This window comes from Perissodus microlepis, chromosome 9 (assembly GCF_051167445.1).
Source record: "Perissodus microlepis isolate ML-2025 ecotype Zambia chromosome 9, ASM5116744v1, whole genome shotgun sequence".
NCBI classification, from domain to species: Eukaryota; Metazoa; Chordata; class Actinopteri; order Cichliformes; family Cichlidae; genus Perissodus; species Perissodus microlepis.
This window is the reverse complement of record NC_140469.1, coordinates 19454744-19473112: the sequence shown is the minus strand read 5'-3', so window position 1 is coordinate 19473112 and position 18369 is coordinate 19454744. Positions and strand designations below refer to the sequence as shown.

Below are 18369 nucleotides of genomic sequence, written 5' to 3'. Positions count from 1 at the left end.
AAAATATAATATGGTTGGTGTTTCGTCGCTCTCCGCCAGTGGAATCCTGTGTCTCTTGGCTCATTGGGAATGGGGCCATGTTTTGGGTATCTTTTTTGCTTGGGTAGCTCCATCTGGTCTTGGCACCACTGTGCTTTGCCCCTGCCCAGGAGTTCTGCATCCCAACTATGTGTTGGCAATTAGCAAGGATGTTGGCACGGCGTCAGGCCACTGTGTGACATTCTCCCCGGGCTTGTTGATGGGCTGTGCTGTGCGCGCATATGTGTGTGTGCGTGTCCGTACATGTATGTGCAGACATGTGTCCCTACATGTGTGCACGTGCAGTCATGTCTTCAGTTTAGCTTGTCATAATTTTGGACTTCCTCTGTTCTTTCATCCTTTATCCTTGCTGTTTTGTACCATAATGTTTACTCTGCAATGCTGAGAGAACTACAGTATAACACTTTCTCTGAAGTCTTGTACAGTTGAACAGTTCTCCGTGCTGAACAGCAGAACAGTGTAAGCAACAATATAATAAAACAATCATATTTTAATATTACTTCTTTTTCGTTTTTCTTTTTTTTCTACAGGTTTGACATGGCAGGATGACATCACTCAGCAGGTCATCTCCAGAGAGCTCTCCAAATTGAAGAACATCCCCCTCCACCATCAAGCCACCCCTCCAAGCCTCCTGACCACCTACAGCAGCTCCAGAGACAGGAAACTGAGGCCTGGACAAGATGAGTTGACTAGAAACCTTCATAAGTACCTGACGGGACTGGGCTTCCTGCCGCGGGCTGAAATAGATGGACAACCTGGAGTCCAACATGAGGTGGCCAATGTTCAAGTGAGAATCCAGCACTGAGTAAATGTGTAGGAGCCGCTAGCATCTAAGTGAAATGAACAGTAACAAACACATAAAAATGACCCAAAAAAGCAGAAGGGCTGAAAAAAGGCTTGTGGTAGGATGATGTTAAAGTTAATTCTAACATTTTGCAAAACCTTACATGACGGGTTGATAACGTATGGTGGGAAAGGCATTTAAGAAGCAACTGGATCTAAATGATTGAAAAATGATGAAGAAGGAAGTAGTGTCAGGACTAAAGGTCAGGTTGTCTGCCATTTAATGTGTTTCAAGCTAGTCCTTCAACTTTATGGCAGGGACATACTAAACTGAAATATGCTTTAATGGCTCATGTAAAAGTAGGTGCAACATTAAGGTTAGGATTTAGGAATCCATATCGTCCAAGTAAACACAAAGCGTCACATTTTCTTGGCTAAATTATAGAAGGGCCTCTTCCCACTTCTTTTGACAAAGTGTCAGTATTCTCCTTCTGCTGGGGTTGCCCTCTTGTCTTTACTTTGCCTTTGTTTCTTGCTTTCTGTCTTCGCTTCCTCTCCCACTGAGCTGGGAGCCTTTTTATACAAAGATCTTCCATCACCTCTTTACATTATTCAGTCCTTATATTTAGGGTGGAACCCCGGCTTTGTGTGAAATGTGCTCCGCATCCTTCATAGCCGAGCTGCTTCCTGCTGCTGTGTCAGTGCAGCCATAATGCAAAGTTGAAGAGTTCAGGACCTTCCTTATTGATGAAATGAGCTCCTTTGTTGTGTGGTGTGATGGAAAAAGGCAAACATGGTTAGCATGAATGGCAGAGCAGCCCCCATCTTGCTGTGCTAATGCCATTATAACCTCTCAGTATGGCGGGGTTGGAAAGACTGACATTTTCTCTATATACATTTGAAGGACGGAAAATGGCAAGGGAGATAGCTAGTATTAGTGCAACAGCAACATGGATAATGATGCTGTTCAGTGGAATGGATATACTGTATGCTGAACTGAAGCGTGGGCTCTTATGATTCATACGAGAGGAATTATTTTTCTTCCTCTCTTAGAGCACAATCACACATTTTGGTGCCAATATTAATAACAGCTACAATACCAAATGGTTAAAATGCCTCTAAACGTCTTTGTATCATTTTAATGTAAATACATTATTCATCATGTGTCAAATATATACTCATATGACGAACTTTTAAATCAGATGACTCAGTTTTCTCTCTCTCTTTAGATAAGGCATTGCTGCTACCTCTCAGATAGAGGGGGTATATTTTTTAAAGTTTGTTGTGTGCTGTGGAAATGCATGAAATTACTCTTTGAGTGACACTATCTCATCTATGATTTCCATAATGCAATTTCCAAGAGCAGTTGTCTTTGATCTGGATTCCCCATTCATATCCTGTTCCGTCTCGTCGAGCTAAGGTTGCTTTTCTTTTTATACTGAAGCCTGTCACAACAATGCTGACCCAGTACAACCCATTTTAATGTTGTCACAAAGAAAAAAATACTAGGTTATACTTATCATATGACTAGGGTTGCCAACTCCCTGAAAAATAAATAAGGGACACCTCGTGGCCAGGGCCGGGCAACCCAGTTGTCTTCACCCTTCCCAGTGTGGTAGCTCTTTTTTTTGTGTGTGAAGTTATTTTTTAACCATTTGACTTGAATTTGATTTAAGCAGATGCATATTCTTTGTGATATGACCATATGGGAAACAAATGATCATTTAGCCATTTATTTTTAGCTCAAAATGACAACATTAACACAATAAAACAGGTCTCTTTCTTAAACAGAAGCCTGTCATGCTTAACTTTTGAGAATATAAGTAAATCTTTCTTTAAAAGAACTCTGTCCTGCTTAACTTAAAATTATATAAATTAATAGAAAGCAATAGAACGAAAAATATTCTTGTAATTGTGCACATATAGTGCATTTAGTACAATTGGCTTCAGTTGAGGTATTATTTCAGCTTTTCTAATGCTAATCAGCTGCTCCTGTTTGTAAACCCGCTTGTTCCCATGATTACGCATCTTAACTCATCATCATTATTCATCTATGTATTACTTTTATGTATTAGTGATCTATTTGTTGTAATCATCTATCCTTGCAGTTGTTTATTACACAAAATAAATTATATTATCACCCTTCTGGCCACATAGCGCTGATATTCACTGCACATGCCCATATTAACCTTAACCAGACGGTTTAAAAAAAACAAACCAATGTTTACATACCATATCTGCTTCTGCCGTGGCCTGGTGGACAAAAAATTGGTTAAGGGTTCCCCGAGCTTTCACACCCCTTATGTTCTTCATGTGCCCACCATTAGAAGCATGCCTATGGAAAAAGTGCGCCGGCACACAGTGCATTATAGGTGTTATCGTGCACTTTTCCAGCCAGGTGTTTTCCTTTTCCCATTCCTCCCTGTACTTTTGCAGCCTTTTTTTTTTTCTTTCTCTGAGCGAACAAACATTGCTGCTCTAATGCTGGGCTTACACTGTGCGATTTTTGGCCCATTTTGAGCCGATTTTTGAGTCGTGCGACCGTTTTGGCGATCGGCCCGATTTTGGCCTTCATTGTGCATCGTATACAGGGAGTGCAGAATTATTAGGCAAATGAGTATTTTGCCCACATCATCCTCTTCATGCATGTTGTCTTACTCCAAGCTGTATAGGCTCGAAAACCTACTACCAATTAAGCATATTAGGTGATGTGCATCTCTGTAATGAGAAGGGGTGTGGTCTAATGACATCAACACCCTATATCAGGTGTGCATAATTATTAGGCAACGTCCTTTCCTTTGGCAAAATGGGTCAAAAGAAGGACTTGACAGGCTCAGAAAAGTCAAAAATAGTGAGATATCTTGCAGAGGGATGCAGCAGTCTCAAAATTGCAAAGCTTCTGAAGCGTGATCATCGAACAATCAAGCGTTTCATTCAAAATAGTCAACAGGGTCGCAAGAAGCGTGTGGAAAAACCAAGGCGCAAAATAACTGCCCATGAACTGAGAAAAGTCAAGCGTGCAGCTGCCAAGATGCCACTTGCCACCAGTTTGGCCATATTTCAGAGCTGCAACATCACTGGAGTGCCCAAGAGCACAAGGTGTGCAATACTCAGAGACATGGCCAAGGTAAGAAAGGCTGAAAGACGACCACCACTGAACAAGACACACAAGCTGAAACGTCAAGACTGGGCCAAGAAATATCTCAAGACTGATTTTTCTAAGGTTTTATGGACTGATGAAATGAGAGTGAGTCTTGATGGGCCAGATGGATGGGCCCGTGGCTGGATTGGTAAAGGGCAGAGAGCTCCAGTCCGACTCAGACGCCAGCAAGGTGGAGGTGGAGTACTGGTTTGGGCTGGTATCATCAAAGATGAGCTTGTGGGGCCTTTTCGGGTTGAGGATGGAGTCAAGCTCAACTCCCAGTCCTACTGCCAGTTTCTGGAAGACACCTTCTTCAAGCAGTGGTACAGGAAGAAGTCTGCATCCTTCAAGAAAAACATGATTTTCATGCAGGACAATGCTCCATCACACGCGTCCAAGTACTCCACAGCGTGGCTGGCAAGAAAGGGTATAAAAGAAGAAAAACTAATGACATGGCCTCCTTGTTCACCTGATCTGGACCCCATTGAGAACCTGTGGTCCATCATCAAATGTGAGATTTACAAGGAGGGAAAACAGTACACCTCTCTGAACAGTGTCTGGGAGGCTGTGGTTGCTGCTGCACGCAATGTTGATGGTGAACAGATCAAAACACTGACAGAATCCATGGATGGCAGGCTTTTGAGTGTCCTTGCAAAGAAAGGTGGCTATATTGGTCGCTGATTTGTTTTTGTTTTGTTTTTGAATGTCAGAAATGTATATTTGTGAATGTGGAGATGTTATATTGGTGTCACTGGTAAAAAATAAATAATTGAAATGGGTATATATTTGTTTTTTGTTAAGTTGCCTAATAATTATGCACAGTAATAGTCACCTGCACACACAGATATCCCCCTAAAATAGCTAAAACTAAAAACTACTTCCAAAAACATTCAGCTTTGATATTAATGAGTTTTTTGGGTTCATTGAGAACATGGTTGTTGTTCAATAATAAAATTATCCCTCAAAAATACAACTTGCCTAATAATTCTGCACTCCCTGTAGTATACGTGGGGTAACGAGACACGATTAACACCTCACGACCACTGCTCACGCGCAAACACGTAAACGTCGGTGAAAAAGACGGAGCAGCACGGCTGTGCAGCCTGTGATCTGGACACAAGCGATGGAGGCACAACTTGTAGAACTTTGGAAAGCTCATCCGAGCCTTTTCGATGTGGCATCACAAAATTATCACGACCACAACCGTGAAAATAGTTGGATTTACATTGCTGCTTAATCACAGCTGCCTGATCAATGTTTTTCATTAGCAATTTAGCAAAGTTGATGGTGGTGGTGTGCGTGTCTGTATGAGTGAAAGACAGAGAGAGAGAGAGAGCGAGCGAGCGAGCGACAGAATTTCTGCTATAACCTTCATTTTATGGAGGCACAGTGTGAGCACTCAGGTCGCATCAGAGCATCGGGCGGTATAGTATGAGACCCTGCATCGTGACCTACCAACTTCTAACCCCTGTGAGTCAATCGTGCAGTTTGAGCAGGAGCTGAATAACGTGACTGAAAAAAATCGCACAGTGTTTGCCCAGCTTTAGGTGTACTGTCATCCGAGACTTGCACCGCAGTGTCGGTGTTTGTTTCCCTGTTGGCCATGCTTCTTGTTGTGGTCATCTGTTGTCTTCCGGTATTTTCTCCGCAAGCGACCTTTCCTCAACCAATGACATGAGCGGTAATCTGAATTGTCATACTCGAATTGTCATAAGTGTGCTGTCAGCTCATTGGTCACAAAGCAGGAGAGGGGCTGGGAATTATGTTTTCAAACAAAGCGTTAATTCCATTAACATTTATAGACTACTTTTGATTCTCACTGTATTACGGGACAAAGTCCGTCCCTTATTAGCTCAATACGGGACGTGTACTTTTGTTTCTAAATACGGGACGATTCCGTTTTTTAAGGGACGGTTGGCAACCCTACATATGACTGATATGTCCCAACAAACTCTACAGCCATGCTAGCAGTTTCACAAGCTTGTATTTAAGCATGCTAACAGTGATAGCATAGTGACATGGCTTCAAATCATCATACTCTATACATTAAGGGCTAAAGCTAATAATACTTTTAGCAAGATGAAAAGATTTATAATTCTTTATGTCTAAGCACTATTTTAACACCCACTGTGTAGGCTAGCTAGTACGAAGATTATGCTAGTTAAGCTAACACATAACTAGCATTAAAAAGACACTTTTCTAATTACAGCCCTAAAGAAATATTGCTTAAAGCTTGTTATTATCCATCTTTAACCTTAAAAAGCTACATGGTCTTAGCTTTAGCTTAACTTCGAGAAATATATAACCCTACAGCCGACATTTGGAAGTTATAGTTTGTCTGCTGCAGGCTATCCAGTTTTGTCTCCTTAAAGTTTTTCAGTTTTATGAGCTTGTACAATAAATAATTCTGGATCATTTACCCTGCTAGCGCCTCTCAGCACACGGATGCTTTTAGGTATTTGACACAGCTGACAAAGAGGCACCTTCACTTAAGGCATTAATTATTTTCCCTTCCACTGTGGGGTGGCTGTGGCTCAGGAGGTAGACTTTAAGTTTTTTGGTCTTTTGAACAAAACTTTTTGCACAAAATGGATGGATGATTGTTAAGGAATGACAGCTATTTTTACACACAGTCCCACAATTTCAGGCGCTAAAAATTCAGTTGAGAAGCAGTTTCCCAGTGAGGAACAGAGGCAAAACTACAAAAATAGTGTCTTTGCCTAACCAATTATGGACCCAATAGTACATATCCATTCATTGTTGCTTGCATGTAGGGTTTGGGTGCAATGTTAATAGCACCCAAACTCTACTCCTAAGCCTAAGCCTACTCTTAGATGGACCCGGGTCGATCTGGTGGATGATATTACTTAGAGGTTAGTTTTCTTCACTCTGTCATAGTTACAACTTACTAACAGGCTGATCCATTATAGCTAGCTTGGTGAAAATGTGTGACATATTGCCAATTGTCTAAATGTGGTATACTGAGTATATTGTGTTGTGTGTAGAAAGAAGACATCAAATCTGATGACCGTTCAGAGCCCAGCCAGCCAAAGCCCAAGCAGGGCTGGAAGGAGACCACAATCTATAGTCTTCAGAAAGGAGCCGGCCAGCCTCCAATCACCAAAGTCGTTACACAGAGTGGAGAGGGCAGGCATCCCAAGCTCAGTAAAGCTTACTCCAACCAGAACCCAGGAAAGAGCACGCTGCTTTCCAGCCATATGGAACGGCTTCTTTCCGGGGCACCAGGCACTCAGCAGGGCAGTCCAGGTGGCGAGGCGATGTGGCCCAAAGGAAAGCTCCACTACCTCAGCTACGTGCGACCAGCTTTAAACGACCACGCAGAGCCACAGACTCAGGTTGCTTTTGGCTCCAAAGCCCAAAAGCCTAATCTAGACCAACTGCTATTCAAGGCTGACTCGAACCGACTCACCGCAAAACAGCCTCTTAGGGCCATGGATGGTACGATCAATTATAGTTGCTTTTTTCTCCTCTACATTTTCAGGAAAATTTAGCATTTTGGTGCCTTTTTTTATGCATTTATAAATGCTCTATCAACCCTTCTTTTCCTGTCCAGAGCGATTCATCCAGAATCTGGTAAACCAACTGGGGAGGCACAGCATCAACATGGATGCTTTGATGGGCAAAGATTTGGACCAGCTGGCTGAAGTCATCACAGGAGCTCTGCGGGAGGTGGATGTGGAGCACCCTGCGCTTGAAGCTCAGCCAGGACCAGGAGCCACTGACTCCAGGGGGAACATGGAGGGTAACAGGGAGCCCCAGGCAGCAATGCATTTGAATCAGGACCAGGACCTGAAATCAGATAAAGAGCAGGATCTAAACCAGAAAAACACACTGAGAATGAAACAGCAAGGTCCGTATGTCTACTGGCAAAAGAGAGAATAAAAGCTTGCAGCGTTCATGGTAGTGATGAGCATATAAATGTAAGAGAGAATAAGACATTGTAAGCTGAAGATGCTTTAGTAAGGCTTTGTTTATGTAATTTCTGTTCAAAGTGCTGCCAGAGGTATTTTTGAGTCTTTCATTTTGAGTCATAACTGTTTTTCCTTGCTAAATACAAAAGAGTACTTCAGTTTTCACACAATCTGCTCACATATATTGTGTTTGTTTCCAGGCCAGAAAATAGACGGTGCAGACAAAGAGCCCGTTGACAAGGTGAATGTAAAATTAATCTGCCCAACCAACAAATTGGTTTCTCAGGGAGTGAGACATGTCCAAACTTGCATTTTATTTTCTTTTGAACACTTTTCAAACGGGGATGATTTGAAAGTTGTGCAGACTACCATTTACTTTGGCATTATTAGAACTTGAAAGCAAATTTGCAACTGCAGAAACGTAGAAAATTCCTTGATTGTTGTCTGACCCCAGCGTTTTCGCTGGATGGAACGTTTTGAAATCAGAATTATTTTGCACAATGTCACAAAACTCTTGTTTAACAATGGTAAATGAGTAAATCTACTAAGCAGCCTTTAAAATTGGTAAAATAAAAAGATGTTATTAGACCTTGGACTGGCAGTTAGACTGAGAAACGCTGGTGAATGAAGAACAAATTCATATCTTTTCAGTTGCTGATAACAGAGTTTCTCTTGATTAATTCTCTTTTGTAAGGAGACAAAAGTAATGTGTAGGTAGACCTAAAAAGAAAATGTCTCCACTATTCTAAAGAGAATTCATTCTTGATTCACAACAGCATACCGCCTTCTTCTCCAAGCTGCTGGACTACCTCAACATGGAGCCCTTTGGTAATGCTCCAGAGGTCAACAGTGGGCAACCAGCCCCGCTCCAGAAAATGGTAGGACTGGAGACCGTGCATAGCCGCACAACGCAAGACCAAGTTCCCGTCCCCCACCGCTGGGAGGAGAAGACTATGACAGCACCTGCGAAGGAAGGGTCCACTTTGCGGTTGACCGGTGGGGCAGAGGACCCTGACGTTCAGGTCGATTCTGACATTGACAAGTGGATGCAGAGGATTCAAGGCCCAGAAGGAAGGAAGCAGCTGGAGGAGCCACAGAAGAAGGACATGAAAGTCAAAACCCAGCTGGTCCATGTGGGAGTGAAGGAGTTTTCCAGCAGAGGGAAGGACAGACACTTTGGCTACATCATCACCGGCACAGAGTAAGTATGATTCAAACATATGATGTTTATACATATATAAGAAATTACTACCTCTCGTATTTTCCTAAACTTGACAAAAGGTTTTTGGTGAAATGAAATCCAAACTAAACCCTAAGCCTTCTGAAGATCACAGTAATGCTGTACCTTGATTTGTGGGTAAAGAGTTGACCAGAAAAACCTGTTTGTCTAAATTAGGATTTATGGATGAGTGGATCCATGTTTTACTGAGCCAGATGCCCTGATAAGAGCCACCAGGTCACTGAACACCTTAGATGTGATTATTTAGAAAGATAGTTGAGTTTATAATGTTAAAGCAAATGTAATTTCCTTAACAACATGACTGCGACCTTATCTTATCAACTTCCTATTCATATTTTTAGTTGCTCAATTACATATCACTAAATTAAGCTTGCTTGATGCAGAGATGCTGCTTGGGAGCCAGATATCACCCTAATGACTAATAGCTGAATCTGCTTTTGCAACAAAGTGCACATTTTTAATGTCTTGATGCATGCTCAATCATCCAGGTAAGGAAATCCCAAAAAGTTTCTCCCACTTTTTGGAACAATTTTAATATCTTTCTCAAATTTTAGGTTGGAATAGTTGACATCTCTAAAACAAAGAGAACCAAACTAGTGCTGTTTTCTTGAATGGGATGTTACGTGTAAGACGGGAGCTTTTTAAATCCTGCTGTGATGGACTGCAAATGCTGAGAAAATCTTTTCTGCGTAAGTCATTTAAGCATAAACTAAAGAGAAGTGGGCCAAGAACAAAGCCCGGTGGGATTCCTGTTTTAGATAAATGATCATCGTTCACACACACACTGATCATGGTTGTGAATGTGCACTGTTAGCCTTTGCAGTAATTTCCATAGCTTAGTACTGCAAAATCAACAGTAAAAAACTCTAAAGGATGTTAGCAGTTTAGTACTGTAATTTGCATGTATTTGTGGGAAAATTCCATGAGATTACATTATTTTTACAGTAACTCACCGTACTCATGGAAACAGCTGTAAAATACAGCAAATGTAACAATTGGTGATGTTACTGAGATTATACTATGACACCATCCGGATTTCTGTTGTTTTCTACTGTAGATCTAAGAGTAATTACTTAAATCCTCATTCAGAGTGTGTTACTATAAAATGCGATTCACTGTGAAAGTAGTATAACATATAAACTACAATATACAGCACAATTTTTAACTTAAGGAGTAAGTTGCAGCCACACTAAAATTTAATTCCTTGAGCTGAATGGAACCTCATATATTAATAAATGTATTTGTTTATTCAAACAATATGAAACATTATTAATACTATTAATTAATAGTATACTCGTAAGGTTAGTATTGTGATAGAGTCGAGTATATTTTAATTATACTCTTGTAGACATTATGACATTATGCTAGTACAATTATGGTGAACAAAAAGTACATCTAAAAGTTAATTTCAAGAATACTGTTATGTACTAAAACGGGGGCCAATATAGTCACAAGAAGCATTATAAGTATACGTACTAGGTAAGGTATACTTGGGAAATATAATTGAAGTATACTTATTTTTTGTATGGCCAGCAACAAAAACTAATGGCTACATTTAGAGTAATGTTTAAAAATTACTTCATTTAGCAGGGTGTTCCTTTTTTCTCTTCTTATTCTTTCTTATACTGGACCTTCATTTGTTTTGTATAATGTGGTACTTTTTAAGACACCTCTGCCTAACTACAGTGAACTGACCTAATAATATGCTCTGGTCGTCATTTTACACAAGTTAAGGTGTCACATCCATGAAACCTACACCACTAACCAGCATCAGTCCTACAACTTCACTCTCAAAATTAATAAATCCTGGGACAAGCAGAAACTGTATTTTTAGCGGTGCATTTTGTTGCAGGCCAGACTGCTATTAAATACACTCTCCTAAAGAAATAATTCCTTTGTAGCACCTCTTCGTCTTGGTTCAGAAGAGATGTCCTGGATATACGTGATAATGTATCACGGGTGTTTATGTTTGTTCATGTTTAGCGCGTTGGGTTGTTTTTTTAAAGCGATTGTTACGTTTTTAAAGCTTTTTAATGCGACAGGTGCAATAGCCGACACCACACCTTCACCTGACGTACAACGTGACGTATGACGCACACGTCGGGTATTCACTTTCAAAACAACAATGGGGATACAAAATATTGCTCGAGGTGGTTAATGCTCCTTTCGCTGGTTGCCAACCACCATTAAATAACAACAAGAAGAAAATATTGATCTGCCTCTCTTAATTTTGCACGTTTAAGCCGCAATTCAGACTCAAACAAAGCTGCAAAGCAGAAGAACAACATGGCCATCAACTATTCTGTGCCACAGATCCAGTTCGCTGCAGCACAGAGTGATGATGAGACCGTTAACATGTGCAAAAGTAGTCAGAGGTAACTGGATGTTCAATCGGGTTAAATGCAAGGTTGATTGGATTATATCTGAAGATCATATGCTATTCGTGATAACTCTGCTAGACTCCAAATTGCTCGTCCATGCGGGAGTATCTCAAAATTAAATGAAACGCTTCTTCCCTAAAACGGACTGACATGGGACACATTAAAGTTGGATTGACACCAGCTAATCAGTCTGAAGGTAAGTGTTTTATTCACTTATTCGAGAGAAGTCCGAAATGCGTTCTTATTACTGTTTGTTTTGACTTTTAAGCTACCCTGCCAGGATATTTTCATTCAAATGCTAAGACAAAATGTCAATATCTATGAATGTGGAGACTCAAAAGACTAGTTAGGTAATAGTTGCCGATGGATTTATGAGACTTGATAGAAACTTGGACGTTTGCAACAGGTGGATCGGTGAACTACCGAGGTTGCGGCCAAATGCTTAAAGCTGTTAGCTGGTCAGTGTTTTCAGGTGTGCTTGTACTACCTGTACGGTGCAGAGTGCTGACTAAGTCATGTTAAACCCATTAAAGCGTCGAGCTCAAATATCTTTTCATTTTTGTGCACTGTTCTCTTGTCGGCACACATTTTCTGTTTATTGAAGCCTTTTGTGAATAATTTTGATCATGTAAAAACTGGGAATTGGTCCCTATTGACAATACTCTTATTTTTTGCATATGTCATTTAGGAAAGGTAATTGGTCACTGAACTTTTTGCAACTATGTGTATTTCTAAATTTTGTGGCTTCAGTGCACGCAAATATATATTGTTCAGTTTGCATGTTAAAAGCCTGCCAAGCACCCCAAGGCTGATTATGCTTGGTAAGAAGTCATTTATGAAATAGAGCTAATTAGACCATATTAAAATTTCTGTTTGGCACAGGAGCTTTTTGTGGACACAGGTATCCAGTCTCTGTTTTGTTAGCTCAAATTTCTGTAATTTCCTTTATAAACCAAGGTTGTTGGACATGTGTCTCAGTGAATCCAGCAAAGTAACAATATCAAATTTCACATTACATATTACCGATCAACACTGTAGTCTAGCTACACCAACGGCAGAAATACTGAAGTCAATACTGTAAAGTTTAACAGCAGCACAAACTATAAACTCCAAAATAACCATACAGTTGATTCATCTCCGGTAATTTAACTGGGCTGACTCTTTGTTAGGTGTGTTTAATGTGCAGAATAATTCCCAATTATGTACAATTATAATATGTTAAAACGGACTTATGTACATAAGGCCATTAATAATTAACTGTATGTAGCTATTTGCTTTATGACTATCTAGACAGTGTGCAGAAGTGAAGTATTGAAATTATTTTATGTTGCATAATGACAACATGTTGCCCCTATACATTTAAGGACAAAGTTCAATGACCGCCACCTGCTGGATGGTGAGTGCAGAGGGGCGTGTAATTGTTGAGCTGGACAAAGAGAACACCTTTGCTGATGCAATGTCAGTCTTCTTTGGTAATTCTATGTATTGAACCTGGAATACCAGGAGTCAGCGTGTGCAAGGATTTTTGTAAGGATAAACCCTGAAGAGGGAACAAAATGTACCTCCAAGGTTGGGACAAGCAGAAAGACTGGGACCACTGTGAAGCGAAAGGTTGTTCACATTAACCCTCGTGTCACAACTTTCCTCCAGCGCCTTACTGAATTTGAGTGGAGAACTTCAAATTAGGTAACTGTTTTTGCCATTTTTAGTGAATTTCTTGTATAATTTAAGTGACCAATGTGTTGTTACCCATGTCTCCACAGATGATCCATGGCCCATGCTTTCTGGACATTTACACAAGACGAACAACAATGAAGACAAGCTCTCTTGCCACTCTTGCAAGACGCTGTCTCTGTCCAATAGGTTTTTTGAGTGCAACAGTGTTGATTTTTTTTCCCTGCTTTTACCTGTTTGTTAAAAATTATTTCAGCTACTTACACTTTAATTGTCACATGTATTGGCTCACCCTACAAATCAATAAACTCAGTCCACAAAGCAAGATCAGGGTTCAGTGCAGGTCAGTCAAGTTCCTTCACACCACACACGCTCATCCATGTCCTTGTGGACCCTGTTTTGTGCAATGATTTGGTGGTGTGAGCCAGTATTTTGGACAAAGTGTATATAAAGGCAGACGTGTGGGGCTTGATATTATATTCATTACAATTCAGTTTATTTGTATGGTGCCAACAAAATGAATGCCAAGGCACTTCACACTGTAGGTTTAAGACCCTACAAAATATAAATAAGAAAACCCAACACCTTGAGCATATGTTGTCTGCCATGATATGGATATGACATAATATAGTTATTGTTTGTACAACCATCTGAGAAAATAATGTATTACATGGTTTAGTAAAAACAAGTGCTTCCTCAATGAAAATATGTTTTCAGTTCTTTTCAGTTTTTGATTTTGGAAATGTGTATTTCAGCAGGGAAAAATCAGAATTGAAATAAAGTGGTGTAAAGCACATGAATTATATTTTGTGTGTGTGTATCTATCCATCCATCCATCCATCCATCCAATTTTTTTGGAACCCTCCAGTCTCTTACAGTATGTTACTGTTAACTGAAATTACGGTAAATTACGACCTGTTAAACAGTAAATGACCGCCTGTTGGGACACGGTATCCTCTAGCAGAGATGAATATTTTTGGTACTGATGATGCGTGATAACGGTAAGTTACTGGTTAATATATTGCAGTTTATTACCTTGCAGCGGGCTTACAGTGACATACCGTGAATAAACGGTAGTATACCAATTTCTTAATCACAGTATGACGTTACTTTGTTGACGTAATTTACGACATAACGACATAACGGTATCTCACTGGCGTCACTGTCGCCAGTGAGATACCGTAAAAAAGGCTACGGTGCGTTACCATAATTTGTCCAAGAGTATTATACCACACCAGCAAAAAACGGTATCATCCTGCAGAACGGTAAGCTACCGTAACACGGCGTCATGGTATGACGCTGGCAACAGTGACGCCAGTATGTTACCGTAAAGTGGCGATGAAAAGTCTAACAATGTGGGGTTTGTTTTATCAGAGTGTGGCAGAGAAATTCAGTCAGAAAGTTTATGAATGGCAAGGTTATAGTGTGCCTAATATGCTTATCTTTCCAGATAAATATTCAGTGACAGCCAATTTCAAGATCAAATCAAGTATCATATCACTGCTATGTTTTCAGTTATTTTAATTTATTTTTTTTTACATTATATTATATTGATTTTTTTTCTTTGGCCAAGAAAACCCACACATGTGGAAAAGTCCATTTGATGCTTCTAAACATAAATAATGATATAAATAATAACAATTAAGATTGTATAGAAAATGAAGGATTCTTATCTAGAAAACTTGTAGGATGGATGTGACTGATGAAATTTGAGTGCACGGATTACTTTTACTTTACAGTAATATGAAATTCAATAGTTTTTAGTACCACCTTTAGCAGTGCTCGCTTTCACCGTGGAGGAATTTTCGCCAACTCTTCTTTACAGAGCTCTCTTAATAACCCACCACAGCAATTCAATCAGGCTGAGGGTTGCAGTTTGGACCATTGTAACACCTTCATTCTTCTCTTTTTTAGCCATTCTGTTGTAGATTTGCTGCTGTGCTTGGGCTGAGGTTTAATTGTGGATCAGATGGCCTCACATTTGACTCAAGAATATTTTGTTATACAAAGTTCATGGTCAACTCACTCACTAAGAGGTGCCCAGCTGCTGTGGCTGCAAAACAAGCCCAAATCAATACCCTTCAGCCACCGCTTGACATCTGATATGCTGTGTTTGGTTTCGTCAAACATGGTGCTGTGTATTACAGTCAAACATTTCCACTGTGGGTCTGTCCAGAGGACATTGTTCCAGAAGTCTTGGTTTGTTCAGATGCAACTTTTCAAACTTAAGCCATGCTGCCATGTTCTTTTTAGATGATTTCTCTTGGTATCCCTTCCAAACAGGCTATACTTGTTCAGTCTTTATTAATTGTTCAGTTTTAATTCTTTTTTTTCTAATGTTAGGGTAAGCACCAGTGCCTCATGCTACTCCACATTACTATATATATAATCTGACTAGCCATAAAAAACTAGAAGCCTTTATTAGAATTTAAATTAAATTGTATTCTAATGCATGATGTGTTTTGTATTTTGTGGTGTTTTTATACCAACCTAGAGACAAATGTCATGGGATGAGACACTGGATGTTGCAGTTTGCATCTCCACAAAAATAAATTGCAGTATAGGATAAAAACATTGAGCTGTAGTATGTAAAGGGATGACATGATTGTCCCTGACAATGAAGTGCAATGCAGACCCATAAATTTCAGAAATACTTTGTATGTCAGTGATGTCGGTTGCCTAAGCCATCATCAATAACATTTGTGTTTAACATCAGCAACAGCACGAGAGCCTGTCTTATTCCTTATTGGGCTCTTATAATTATAACTTTACAGCTGCTTCCATTTACTGGTGATACAGTGATGCACTTCTTTCAAGACAGACTTGTTTTACAGATCTTGATACTCAGCAAATGTCTTCTTTGTTAGCTTACCTTAAACTGCATGCATCCTCTATCAAAACCACCCACATGTGAACTTCTCTATGCTACAGGATACTGAAGTTTGAAATCCTTTTTGTGTGTTGTACCTGATTAGAAAAGCAGGGCTGATAAATCCCTCAGTGTGTAGGTATTACTGTGTTGTATTACAGCTTTAATGATGATACTTTGTCAGCAAAGGCAGCCAAGTTCTCTCTCCTTCTCTCTTACCTCTCAAGCTCAGCAAAGATAAGTTCCTATCGACTCTGTCTTTGCCCCTGGCCCTTTCTCAAATCCCTTTATAGTGTTATCAAGTCCAGTGTCAGAGGGTTGTCCTTCACCTGTTCAACACACGTACTCTCATAAAGGTCCACTGGGTACAGTCTTTGTCACCTTATTGCCACACAAATAGGAATAGCAGATTAAGACGTCAACACACAATTTAGTAGGTGAGTGTGTGCCAGGGGAAAGAAACAGGTCACCTTCTGAGTGAAATGTCTGCCCCTCCTCCTTCTTGTCTATCCTCAGCCCACCTAGTGCATGCCTATAGTTGGCCTGTACAGGTGTCTGTGCTTTTGCTGCAGACCTCATGATTGCACAGTTGTTATCCCCGGCTTCTTTGCACCCTGCAGTGACGCTACGCAAACCTGCTTATCTGACAGCTCCTGACATTGTGGCGGTGGTAGTGGGGGGTTTGGGGAATAGCAAGAGGATGGGGTGGTGAATGTGGAGGGGGAAATGGAAAGGTATGGATAGAAGAGAAGGAGACAGAGAGAAACCCAAGGGGAAAAGTGCTAGCATCAACAACCAAGTCACTCCTGTTGCTAGAATTACCACAGAGGGATGCAGACGTGTCTGGAATTGCTTGGTTGAATCTTTAACTTTCAAAACCCCTCGAAAAGTGTAGGGAAAAAAAAAAAGAAAGAACCTCCCACTCTCTCAAAGGTGGAGTGAATCAGCCGCTCATGCACGGCACACTGTTCTGCTGAAGAAAAGCTTCTGTAATGTGGTGTCAAATGCAGGCTAAACAAAATATGTCAGCATAATTCTGACTAGAGTATGTCCAAAGGAAAAAATTTTTTTTTAAAACTTCAAGATGATGCCGAGTATCTTAAAAAAACACAAAAAAACACATAAGTGATATTGCGCTCAATATCCAGTGCAGCATGAAATTGTTTCCCAGTTTATTTCACATTTCTCCGCAATGAGGTGGTAACAAAATTTGAACGATGTCTCATTATGATCCATGACTTTTTTTTTTTTTTGGTCCTGCATGTCACCTTGCAGTTACTCGGCAGTCTCGGCGATTCCAGGTTAAGCTGTCAACAATAAAGTGGCTTTCTGAGTGGGTCTGTGTGGATGCCCTCCTCATTTCTTCATACGACGCGCTGGCCAGCAGATTGCCTTTGTTTGGTCTATTTCCTTGCCGATTTACTCTCCCAGTGAGAGAGCAGCCGTGGACTGAGCTGAGATGAGGCATGGCTTTATCAGACCACCATTACACTTCACCTCCATTCCATTTGCACCTTATTATTCTCATCTCACCGTGAGGGCGCGTGCGTGCCCGGCTGTTTGTGTTCTCTGTGTTATCATGTTTTACTTTTGAGTGTGCGTGCGCGTCGGTGAGAGAACGCCAATGTAGGCGAAGAAGAAGAAGAAAGATGAGAGAAGGAAAGGGAGAGAAAGGAGCGTCCATATGATACAGCCATTACACCTCATGCAGGTTCCATTTGCACCTTATTGTTTGTCTCATTGCTGGAAAAAAGCAGGTGATTTACCAAGCCTGAAGAGGCAGCTGATCCCTTTTCCCTCAGCACGGTGCTTTGTGTGTTTGTTTGTGTTTGTATGTGTCTGCAAATGCGTGCAGCACATCCATTCAGACGACCGTAGCATTCGCTTGTGTGCAATGACCCAATTGTGGGTATGAATTGTGACAGTATCGCCCTAAAAAAAAATCGCATTTTAATGGCTAAACGGTTGTACGTTGTATGGATGTGAACCTAAAAATTTGACGCCTCTCCGTGTATGTGTGTGTGTGTTTACCCCCAGCTCCCTCACCACTGACCAGGGCACGGACCTGATGGAGCATCTGACCCAGAGATTGAGCCTCCACGCTGCAGACCTCACCCAGCTCTCGTATGTACAGACACAAAAAACATCCCACATTGTTGCAAATAATGATTTACCGTGCCGTTTACAAACCATACATCGAACAGAGGATAATTGGCCTCATTTGAAATGTTTTGTTTTGTGCCTTTGAGGATGAGGAAGCAGAATGAAGGTTGTCCAGTTGCTCTGAGCATTGTTTGTGTGAAAATGCT

The 18369-nt window shown here is 40.6% G+C and overlaps 1 protein-coding gene across 2 annotated transcripts in view; it reads left to right on the top strand.

The window, feature by feature from the left end:
- ptprn2 (protein tyrosine phosphatase receptor type N2) overlaps positions 1–18369 on the top strand; it is a 160909-nt gene that overhangs the window by 36594 nt on the left and 105946 nt on the right. Inside the window, exons 4-9 of one of the 2 annotated variants that reach the window (XM_084939480.1) lie at positions 570–811; positions 6970–7423; positions 7539–7835; positions 8097–8137; positions 8673–9097; positions 18098–18184. In XM_084939480.1, the coding sequence (XP_084795606.1) occupies positions 570–811; positions 6970–7423; positions 7539–7835; positions 8097–8137; positions 8673–9097; positions 18098–18184 (1546 nt within the window). Of the gene's footprint in view, positions 1–569; positions 827–6969; positions 7424–7538; positions 7836–8096; positions 8138–8672; positions 9098–18097; positions 18185–18369 lie in introns of both variants that reach the window. The other variant, XM_084939479.1, reaches the window with a different exon arrangement.